Genomic DNA, 12,179 nt, shown 5'->3' with positions numbered 1-12,179 from the left:
GTGAAGCGCAACAAATTTGATGCGTTTTTGGGAGTTTGTAGCTTTATGTGTAGTTTGGGGTTAAGAAGGAGAACTATTGTGAGAAAATGCGACGGTGGACGCTGTAATGAGAGTCGACGGTGCTCTACATCGTAGTTAGTTTGGCACCAATCGGGGAGACGCTAGCTACTTCAAAGATCGGTTTGGGCTACGCCATGTATTGTGAGTTACACGTGATTTATTTTTAAAATGGTTGCATGCCTTATTTATTATTATCCACAAGTTGTTTGAAGCTTCTCGAGATTTTTGATACGTTATATATGCGTGAAAAGTGGGATATTTTTATAATATGTGTTTTGAACTTGTATGTCAATGGGGATGTACCACGGTATGATTTTGTAAAGACGAGCATGCTTTGTGAGCTTGTCTAAGCCGTAAGTGCGGACATGCTGTGTGAGTTCGCCAGGTAATGCTGTGTGAGGTAGACATCTCCCATGACCTCGTTGCTTTGTGATGCAGACACACACTATAATATCTTTATTTTGTGAAAAGTGTTATTCTCATCAAGGCATGCTAATTTATGAAGCTTCGTGAAAATTGTTTATCATAAAAGTTGTTGTTCATGCATGAAAACCGTGGATTCACTGGGCCTAAGGCTCACCCAAAACTCTTTTAAAACTTTTTCACCCAGGCGGCTATTAGACTGGAAAGAAAAGTTGGATAAAGAGAGATAAAGGATTAGCATCAAAGGACATGCAGATCAAGACATTGTTATATAGAGTAAAGTTATGCTCCTCAAGATTGTAATTTAGATGATGATATAATTTGTAAGATTATAGATTTTATTTCCGCTGCAATGTAAGTGTTTGATCTTGGGATACTAGTTTTGTTATATTTAAGTATTTGAAATTTTGGGATGTTACAATCTTCAAATTTATATTTTATTCAAAAATAAAATTATTATTGTTTTCTTAAAAACACATAATCTATACTATATTATAAAGCATTTAACAAAAACTCTTAAAAACCATTTTTTTATGCGTAAAATACTGTTTATTAATGTATATTACTTAGAACTCAAGATTGCAAGTAGATTGTGTGTAATTACAACTTATTAAAGCTCCATATCTATATTCGTGTAACTAACTGTATATAAACATAATCAAATACAAGATAAACATCTCATTTTAAATATAAAAAATCTAAAATATAATTAGGATAATCATTGAGTTCTAACAGAATACTTAATTATTATCTTATGAAATGTTATATTATTAAACCAAAAATAAATTATTTCGTTATTAAACTTAAATTAAATTATAATAAATAAAAAAAATTAAAGAAATTACATAAAAAATGATAACTTTTAAATAATTGATTTGATATTAACATTGATGTATATTCTTTTTCAAATTTTTATGATATCTTCAAATTTATATTTTATTCAAAAATAAAATCATTGTTGATTGCTAAAAAACACATAAAATCATATTATAATATCGACAGAGACAAATAGTAAAATAAAACATTAAAATCGAGATCTGTCTTGCTACATTGCGCGAGTACTCTTCTAGTTTATATAAAAAATCATAAGTAAACTAAATTAAAATACATTTTTTTTAAATCTAGATTATAATAAATCTCAAGTCTAATAAATTAAATTAGAAAATTAATCTTTAGTTTAAAACACGATATATATTAAGAGAAAATAATGACCAACTCATTTTAAATTTATTTAAAATCATAAAATAAAATTGAGAAAAACAATCAACAAAAACGAATGACGATTGAGTTTCTAAGTTGAGCAAACCTTTTCATAGTACCCATTATCAATAAAAGCATGACTAAAATATGATATTTTTTACATAAATTATGGGTGTTTGACCCATATTTTTTTATTAATCTGGATATTCAACTTATTATGCAAGCCGATTAATCTCAGAACGACTACCTGTTTTGCAGATAGTCTGGAGTCACCGCATTTGAACCTCCATGGCCACAAGAGGATTTTTATTTCTCCTTCGATTTGAATCTGGGACCTCCCGATACTTTTGACGTTTGGAGCCAAGCTCAAAACAATCAGACATCATTCTTGTAATTTTCGACCCATACTTATTCAATGTCTAATGGTACACATTGTCTGTTAAAAGATACAACGTAATTAAAGTTTTAGCATAAATAAGAGTAATAAATTATTTAAATGCACCTTAATAACATGTTTAATATCATGATTTGACCATGTACGATGGTTACTCTTTGACTAAACATACTAATTGCCATTTTATTTACAAGCATTTAATTTCATTCCCTACCCTCTTTTCCCTTCGATTATCCTTCAATATATACACGGTACATGTCGTTCAATTCGTTTCAAAATATATGCGATATCCATCGTTAGTCATACGTAAGTTCGTTTCGAGATATACTGTACGTATCCATCGTCATACTTCGGTTCGTTCCAAGCTATACCGTGTATTCGTCGTTACACGTAGGTCCCGTTTGATATTTCACGTGCATATTATATCGTTTCACGTAGGTTCGTTTCTCAAGATGGATGACTACGGGTTCAAGAAATGGTGTGTGTTTATAGGGTTGATTTGGGGAAATATGATTAGGGCACATCAAGTGCCATGTTTCTTCATATTCGGTGATTCTTTGGTCGATAACGGCAATAACAATGGAATTCTGTCGTTAGCCAAGGCTAACTACTTCCCTTATGGAATTGATTTCCCGGGGGGGCACACCGGTAGATTTTGTAACGGAAAATCTACCGTTGATGTCATAGGTAACTTATACCGTCCTTTAAGTAACATTTTATGATGTTTCGTACGATAAAAACTGAAAAAAAAACATTGGTTTTTTGTCGATGGCAGCGGAGTGTTTGGGGTTCTCGGAGTACATACCGGCTTACGCTTATGCAACGGACCAAGACATTATCCGAGGAGTGAATTACGCATCGGCTGCCGCGGGAATTAGAGATGAAACCGGGCAGCATTTGGTATGAATCATTTTTAGTTAAATTATATTTGACAACTACTTGTGACTACTGACTACGAGATGTGGTGAATTTTGATCGTTACCGATCTCGAATCAATTGATTTAACTACGCAGGGGGAACGTTTTAGCTTTAGAATGCAACTACATAATCACAAAAACGTAGTGTCACGAATCAAGAAATTACTAGGGAGTAAAGCGGACGCTTTCGAGCACCTGGCCAAATGTATATATTCGGTCGGATTGGGCAGCAACGATTACCTTAACAACTATTTCGTCCCTCAAAGCTACTCGACCGCTCGGGATTATTCCCCGGAGCAATATGCTGAGGCTCTCATTAAACACTACTTTCATCAAATCAAGGTATGTAATCTTATGTACGTATATACCCTTTGCGATATTATAAGTTGTAGACGTCTGATTAGTTAGTTCGCCGGGATGTAGACATTGTACAAGCATGGAGCACGAAAGGTGGTCGTGACTGGGATTGGGCAGATCGGATGCAGCCCACATGCTTTGGCGTATATGAGCGAAGATGGTCGGACCTGTGTCCAAACCGTAGACATAGATGTTCAATTATTCAACACGAAGCTTAAGAAAATGATCGAGGACTTGAATAACGAATTTCTTGATGCCAAATTCATCTATGTCAACGCCTATGATATATTCGGGGACTTGCTCAAGCGTGCTCAAGATTACGGTATATTATCCATCCAGAACCTACTTCTGTGTGAAATATATTGGGTTAGCTACGTTTAAATCATTTATTTTTGCAAATTTTTTATTTACCAAAAAATTCAAATAGATCCCGATCGATAGATATTGGTTGACACGGGAAACTCATATTTTGTTGTGATAAATAGTTTATTTGACTATCTTTTGGAACAAAGGAAGGGTTTGAATGTACAAACTTGATGTATTTCGGACGGAATTTCAGGTTTCGAGGTTACGAATGTCGGGTGTTGTGGTGTCGGGAGAAATCACGGTCAAATATCATGTTTGCCTATGGAAACGCCGTGCCAAAATAGAAGCAAGTTTGTATTCTGGGATGCATTTCATCCGAGTGAAGCTGCGAATGTAATTGTCGGGCTCAGATCGTACAAAGCAGAATCCGAATCCGATGTGTACCCGATGGATATTTATCATCTGGCTGATCTACACATTGGTGAATGACATCATGTTTGTGCTACGAAAATCCCTTTACCGTTCAAGATTTAATCGAATTCATGTCGTTTCTTTAAAATCAATGAAGTTTAATTAACCAGTTTTGAAGGACAACTCGTGTGTATATGTGGTTCATTACGCTATTAAATAAGTGTAACATGTCGTGACATACGGAGGCAAACTCAGGGAGGTGACGGTCTAACTACATATTCGCTATTTCGAATAAAATCTACGGTTTAGCAAATGATGTTTGATTTGATTTCAAACTATTTCAGATGTAAAAATTACCTTGTGATAAGATCCTTACAACAAAAATCATTGATGTTCATAATGAATATTTCGAAAACAACCATGAAGTCGAACAAAATATTTTTCCCAATTTAATTTGTTTATTTAATATGCATTATACAAATAGAAAAACTACTAAAATGAACTATTTACCCGCGGTAAAAGTTAAGAGAGTCGTTCGGTGATCCGTCATTAATAAGGACATTGGTGATCCGTCGGCAAGAAGTGTCATTCATGATCCATCGGTAGTCGATGATCCGTCGGTAGTAATGGGTCGTCGGCCATCTGTTGGTAATAAGTTTCGTCGGTGATATCTTTTTCCACGACGTTTATCCCGACAGACTTTCACCGACGGATCTGATTCTTTTTTATAATGTATTTTCATGGTAACAATTAAGATTTTAAATTGCATGAGACGTAGTGTGGTGGCAAAGTCAAGTCTCAAGTCTTAATTAGAAGCTGCCTTTTTTTTTCAAGATGTGACTTATAACGATAAATATGCATATCCAATGTTAAATTATATATAGAGACAAGTCTTGAACCATACGCACGTAACAACAATCGTGACGAGCCTTTTAGAATATTGGTAAAAACTCAAACTATTGATTGTTTTAACCAAAACTCAATGTCGAACTTCCTTTTAAACCTTAACAAATTTGATTAACAAATATTACATTATAATTAATGAACAAGCGATTAATATGACAGGAGGTTTTTATACAACCACAGACTTAGTAATCAGGATCAAAAGCAAGTATACAGCTAGTCCCAATATCGTCTTTCAAATAATAAAATAGTACAAGTACCGAGTATCCTCCACATATATCAGAGTAAAAGTTCAATAAAAGTAATATGAATGAATTGATTTCAGATAACGATTTTGAAGACTTTGATTTGTGTGAGTTAACTCTTGATGAAATTAACAGATAATAAAAGAAAGTTAGGATGTAAGACTTAGGTGAGATATAAATACAATTTCTAGTAGAGCAATGTTGTCAAATGCTACAGTATAAACCAATGTTGTGAAAATGTTACAGCATGCAATTAGTAACAACTATTTTCACCATTTATTTTGAGGGTATTCCTCTTGAACTTCACAATTATACTGATATTATAGCTTTCAACTCATATCTCTATGTGGTATCCGGACAAGTGAAAGTGACAAATAGTGTTATCAGAATATACGGATGAATAAATTTCTTTGTTAAAAATCACTCTTTCGAGTGGATTCCCGTATCATTCAAATTGACGAGGTCTGAATAGCTCATCTCTTAGTCTATTCCACTTTAACATTTCAAAGTGATCAATCTGTCAAGAATTAACCAACTTGGAAAATATAGATAACAAATTTCTTTGTCAGCAACGATATCCAGTCTACTACCCATATCATCCATTTGACGTGCAATCAATAGCTCAACTTAGAGTCTATAACACTTTAATACTTTACAGTGGTCAACTCGTTGAGAAATGTCATTGGTTTCATGAAACTTAAAATGAAAACTTTTGTTGTTACATAAAAGAATCTACTTTTTTTATTTACAAACTCACGATTTTCGTCTCACACCCAAGCTAAAAGACTTAGCTACTCATGATGGAATTTTTTTTGCAAGAAATGTAAATTTCAGTAGGTAAAGACATGAAATTTAAATGATGGAAAGTAAAGACTGGAATGTAAAGACGGAAAGTGTAATAAATACAGGAAAATTAGAATGCTACAGAGATGCTATGGAACTTCATAATACCTTTCAACAATATATATTAAAACCGAAACAAAAAAGACAATTAAGCAAAGGTTTAGAGGAGAGAAATCCAATTCCTTACAACTAAAATGGCTTGAAATTGCATGGCAAAAGATTAACCTAAACCCCCTATTTATACTAAATTAGGAGGGGGACAATAGACTAATTAACAACAAATTTGGAGCCAAAGTTTGCCAAAAGTACAAGTTTGTCAAAAGATAGAAGACTTTTAATGTACTTCTTAGATAATTAACTAGACAACTAATTTTCAGTCTTTAATTTGAACTGCAAATCTTCAAAAGTGTCTTGCATGAGCCACCAATCTTGTGCAAAAGCCATTCCTTTTCTTAGTCATTCGGTTCCATCCTCAGCTTGCTGCTACACAATTGTTGCAGCATGAGATCTGCTACATCAAACATGTCCAAAAGTTCATATTAACCTACTTTAAAGAGTAAAAACAGGTATATCATCAGCTCTATCTCCAAAAACAAAGAAATAGAAAATAAAAAAGTAAAGACTCACGGTTAAGATTTAAATGGAAAAGATTCTATCTAAATGAGAAGAAAAGAGGGGTTTAGCACTAAATAATTAGGGGGTATTTGGTTAGAGGTGTTAGAAGGTAATTAATAGGAATGATAATCATTGATAATGTTTGGTTCAAATAAGGAAATGAAAAATGGAATGAAAAATGAGGTTTATTTTCAAAAAACTATTCAATCATTATAATAGATTTAGGGGTCGTTTGCTTACCTGAGTAAGCGTTTACCAAGTCATATTACCTTATCGGATGACTATGGCAAAAACCAAGAATCTTACCCGGTAAGAGCGAAAACATGGACTGAGAGTCTTACCTGATTAGTGATTGCGATGACTCTTACCACGGTTAGCGCTTACCGGGTAAATTATTACATACAATGTTGTTTTGGTGGACTCAAATCTTACCCAGAAAGTAAACGATAATGTTGAATTTTACCGATAAACGTTTACCAGATAAAAATCATTCCACCCCCAATTAAAGCGATAGAAAAATTAAGCGTCGATTCTCCCTCTTCTTTATTTTTTTCAACTCATCATCTCCCACCTCACCAATATCATCTCTCTGAAATTCTAGAAAAAAGTTGTTCACCAAAGTTCTTTCTTCACCAGAATTTTTCAAAGAAAAGATAACTTCATTCCTTGAATCCTTGTTAAAGCTCTCACCATACATGGTCAACAATGGTGATCTCTCACCATCCACAATCCCCGCTCTTGATCAACGATGGTCAGCTCTCACTGTTAATGGATGAAAATATACATCTATATCTCAATTTTCATCTCTTTCTCGCCACTTTTTTTTTCTCGATTTTCTGTATGATTTGAAAAACATATAGTCGTCACTTTTTTTTCTCGATTTGAAGTACTTTTTTAAGTAAAAGAAGCCAAATGTTCTTATCTTCTTCAATTTTAAAATGGATTAAAGATTTGAAGATTGATGTAATTTTTTTGTGGGTAAAAATTGAAGATTTGAGAGATGGGAGGTGGTGTGTTAAGGTTTGAACCTTTTTTGTTTTTCATCACCAAACAAACATCAATGAAGTAATGTAATGAAATATAGAAACAATGGAATAAGTAAAACCATTTTCCTTCCTATAAGTGTTCATTCTCATTTTCAAGGTCTCTTACTGAGAAGCCACGTTCTCCCATACATTTGAACAACCAAATGATTGCAAAACATGATACGAACAAAATAGCAACATAACGGCTGTAAATTAAACATATATGCAATAAATCAAGTCTAACGTTGCCCAACAATTGACAACTCAAACTATATTAAAGACTTTATAACCATATTTTGACCCATTAAGGTCCAAAATTAATCAATTATGCTTAATATGACCCATTAAGGTTCAACAAGACCCATTATGAGTCAATTATGCTTAATATGACCCATTAAGATCCGACAAGACCCATTAAGGTAGATTACGACTCGGTTAGGCCTGATATGATCCATTAAGGTCCAATAAGACCCATTAAGGTACATTATGACTCACTTAAGCCTAATATCACCTACTAATGTACGACAAGATCCCTTAAGGTACATTATGACTCACTTAACCTAATTTTAAACAAACTTACTGTTAGTCCAACAATTGGCAACCCAAACTTGATTAAATTCACATAAAGTTTGCCTAAAATTAAATATATAACTTACCAGCGTCTAATCGCCTTGGGAGTAATCAACTAGTACCCTTTTGTTGGTCCCTTGAGGGTCTACAAGATATGTATAACAGTTTGTAGAAGAGGGGGGGGGGGATGAATACAAACACAATATTTTCAAATTTAAAATGTATATTGATAAGAGAAGATCAATACAAATTTTACAAGACTGTTTGTGGAAAGATAAGGTAAGAAAACCTATCTAAACAATCTTTGGTTACTTACGGAATCTTAGCAAATGAGAAAAAAAATGCTGTAAAGAAAAGTTCTTTTACTTAAGCTCTAGAATGCTCAAAGTAAGAATTAGGTTAAGAGAGTGTGTTGCGCGCACTCTGCATGGAGAAAAAACACTTCTATTTATACCCATTGCATTAAATGCACATTTAATGCAATATGGTAGGGTTAGTGTGTGTGTCAAGCCTTAAGAGGAAGGCTTGTCCTTTGCTACAGTGAATAGTACAAAAAGCCTTTTCATGAGCAGAAATCCTTACCTAAAGTTGGTGGGTAAGAGTTAACTAGTCGGCTTCATATCGTACTAACAATTAGAAAGGGTATGGTTTTGTCCTTTGTGTGTATAAGGACAAGACAACAACAATCGTGCTTGGCAAGCTTCCTTGATCGCTGAATGCTGGAATGACCTGGAAGTCTCTTCAGCATTCGCTGAGGCTTGAGCAGTCTTCACACATATGTAGACAGACTTGTAATCACTGAGTACCGCTTCAAATCACGTACTCGTCAGTCTCTAATCTTTAGTTTCAGTCTTCGACTTTGGCTAAAGGATCTTTGGTGTGAGTGTTGTCTTCTTGAAGTATCGCTGTTGCTGATTGAATTACAATACAAGTTCTTCAGCGATCACTGAACAGGTTCAGTGAAGATCGCTGGAACTGAAAAGACAGAAACATAAAATACTACGTATAAGTGAAAAGGGATTATCATCAAATCATTGAAAGAGAGGATCAACAATCTCCCCTATTTGATGATAACAAGACAACATAAAGAAAGTTGTCTTATCAAATAACAGTAAGGAAAAGTAACATATAAAGTACATGTCCCTTTTTACTATTTTGGGATCTTTTTCAGTGAGTCAGTCTTTGCTTGAGAATTTTCCTTAAGTCATATCTAAGAGAAAAGTACAAGGATGGAAACTGATACTGAAAGCTTATTCACTAACTTATAGATTGTCAGTGAATGTACAAAGTAACATTGGAACTCATAGACTTGTGTCCCTATTACTTTTTTCAGGGATCTTTTTCAGTGAAGTACAAGAAATACTCATTTTATTATCATTGGTAATATTACAAGTAGTTCAGTACATGTCTAATACTTACAGTCTAGAAGATTAATCACTGAAAGTAGACATAGTGAAATAGATTTACAAGGAAAAGTGAACAATATTACAAAGAGAAACTAATCTAGAACACTTAGATCTATATAGCTAGGTACATCTTCACCAAGGTTCCTTCGACATAGGCATTCCCTTCGTATCTTCAGGTCCACGACTTTTCCAGACATGCTATCATCTATCCAGAGTAAGAGGTAAACCAAATGACTCATTGGACATAGATGTAGCTCTGACATTCTCTGAAATCTGACTTCACCTTCATAGTCAAGGAATATAACTCCTAACTCAGGTTTGAAATGCATAGAGTTAGGGGATAGGGACCCTTATCTGGCAAGTCGAGATTCAGCATAGAAATGTCTATACTCTCATGACCCTTCAGGATTTCATCTAAGGAGAACCTTGTTTCATGTTCGGTCCTTAGGAATGGTCCATCATTAGGATTAGAGAGCTTTTGTTTCTTCTTCCCACCTTTCTTCAGAAAAGGCCTGTCAGGGACTGCGACATACCTGGACATCCGTTTGATGAGATCGCTGATGGTGTCTTCGATAATCAACTTATGTCCTGACTTGGATCGCTGAATGGCTTGCCTGATCTCCAACCATTCGCTGTATCCATAGCGGCCAAGGTAGGAAGGGTACTCGGTGATGGCATCGAGATTGTCCCCGGTGATGAGCATTGAGACCAGTGTTCCACCGTCTTTTGAACGTCCGCTGATGCTGACGCTGATGATCAGGCGAGGACTGACTCTCTTCTTCAGCTTTGCTTCGCTCCACCGCTTGTCCTTTTTGACCAGCTTCAGGTTCTTTTCATGCTCAGCTTCTGCAATGGAAAGAAGTTTAGCCTGGGCGTGGACAACGTTCACCTTCTTCTTGGACTTTCTCTTGGGAAGAATCTTCTCAGCTAGTAACTTGGCCAGCTTTAAGCTGTCTTCAGTTTGCTTCCTCTAAAGTTCTAGCTCTTCTTCATCCCTTAATGCCTCGAGTCTTTCATCTTTTGAAAGGAAGTCAAACTCACCACCAATAGAGGTACGAAGAAGGATTTTTACTCTAGTCTGGTCGAGTGACTACTTTAGCTGAGCCATCTGCTGGTCGGTGGAAGCATTGGAGACAGGGTTTTCAGGGACCCACTCCAGTCGACCGCAGGTAGTTGATGGAATTTAAAGTTGATAGAGTGAAGTGACTACTATTTGAGACGTAGAGTCTTCAAATAAGGGTTGAGGGATATTAAAAAGTACCTTCAGATTCCCTTCTTCATCGACCGCTTTGCCTTTCGACTTGTGGTGCTGGTTCTTTGATTGAGCGGACTCTCCTTCCCTTTGCTCCCCCTAGGATGCAGAATCTTTGAGGGCAACTCCCTTGGTGGCGGTTGTTGGCTTTTGATACTTGATGGTAAAGTCATCTTCATCATCATCGTCATCATCACCATCTAGGTCACTTCCGGGGTCTGGAAGAACAGGTTCGTCATCTTTATCATCATCATCATCATCATCATCATCATCACCAGCAACAGGTGCAGAGGTGATGGGAAGAGTATCATCCCTTGGGATGGCATCAACCTCCTCACCTGTAACAGCTTCGGTAGTCGGGATTACTGGAGCAGCAACAACTTCAGCTCTAGGAACTTCAGCTTCAGTTGCAGAGTATGCTGGAGCAACAGCAGCATCAGATGGTCCAGCAGCGTTGGACCTCATCTCCCCCTCTCTGGCTAAGACTTGAGAGTATAAGCCAGAGAGTTTGTCCATGCGCTGATGCTGGAGAACCATTATCTCCTCTAGCCTTGATAGAGCACCGGCTAGAGTTGTCGTTGCCTCACGTGTCTCATTAAGCTGAGCGCGATCATCAACAGAGAAGGAAGGCGGGATTACATGAGCTGGTTGATGGACAGCATTCAGGATCTACTGAAGAAGTTCTGTCTACTGAAGGGAGAGAGCCTGTGCATCATCAGCCCTGCTAGAGAGAACATCAATGGCTTCAGTGTTGGCTCGAACAACTTCCTGGAGAGTCAAGAGATGACTTTGTACTTCTTGAACGTCTGCTTTGAGAGCTGAGAGGTTCGCATTAAGTTTAGCCTTGCGGGGCATCTCTTGGTGAATATCAATCATCCTGCAGAAAACTGAATCGACGACTGGGAGAAGAAGCTTGACATCTGACGCCATGTCATAATCTTCGTCATCTTCGTCAATGGCGTCATCCTCCCCTTCTTCTTCCTTCTCTTCCCCGTCCTCTTCCTCTTCTTCTTTAGCATCAGGTTGAGGGATAGAAGAAGAACCTGCAATAGAGGAAGGGTAAGCAACAAGAAGCTCAGGGTTAGTAGAAATGAAAGGGTAGGAGGATGGAATACCTGAGGGGCCATCAATGACATCCAAAGGATTGTCACTGGAGTGAATAAATATATCCTCGAGATGATGGACATCTGTATGCTGAGGAGCATCAAGAGGAGCAACATCAGGTCCAGTGGTGTGTGTTTCAGTATCAGGG

At 36.3% G+C, this 12,179-nt stretch overlaps 1 protein-coding gene across 1 annotated transcript; it reads left to right on the top strand.

The window, feature by feature from the left end:
* The first annotated feature begins 2,529 nt into the window (after positions 1-2,529).
* Positions 2,530-4,146, top strand: LOC112519919 (GDSL esterase/lipase At1g29670-like). The gene is made up of 5 exons (XM_025128240.1): positions 2,530-2,764; positions 2,853-2,977; positions 3,091-3,336; positions 3,418-3,673; positions 3,911-4,146. The coding sequence occupies exons 1-5, from the start codon at positions 2,530-2,532 to the stop codon at positions 4,144-4,146; spliced, it is 1,098 nt and encodes a 365-aa protein (XP_024984008.1).
* The last annotated feature ends 8,033 nt before the right edge of the window (positions 4,147-12,179 follow it).

The sequence above is a fragment of the Cynara cardunculus genome (assembly GCF_001531365.2).
Source record: "Cynara cardunculus var. scolymus isolate 2C chromosome LG 10, CcrdV1, whole genome shotgun sequence".
Taxonomy (NCBI): Eukaryota; Viridiplantae; Streptophyta; class Magnoliopsida; order Asterales; family Asteraceae; genus Cynara; species Cynara cardunculus.
The sequence above is the reverse complement of the archived record's forward strand: the minus strand, read 5'-3'. Positions and strand labels throughout refer to the sequence as shown.

Bases quoted from the DNA above. Each gene is read 5' to 3' on its own strand.
- LOC112519919 (XM_025128240.1), top strand. From the start codon at position 2,530: ATGGATGACTACGGGTTCAAGAAATGGTGTGTGTTTATAGGGTTGATT. The intron at 2,765-2,852 runs GTAACTTATACC...TGTCGATGGCAG, and splicing joins ATCTACCGTTGATGTCATAG to CGGAGTGTTTGGGGTTCTCG. The intron at 2,978-3,090 runs GTATGAATCATT...TTAACTACGCAG, and splicing joins ATGAAACCGGGCAGCATTTG to GGGGAACGTTTTAGCTTTAG.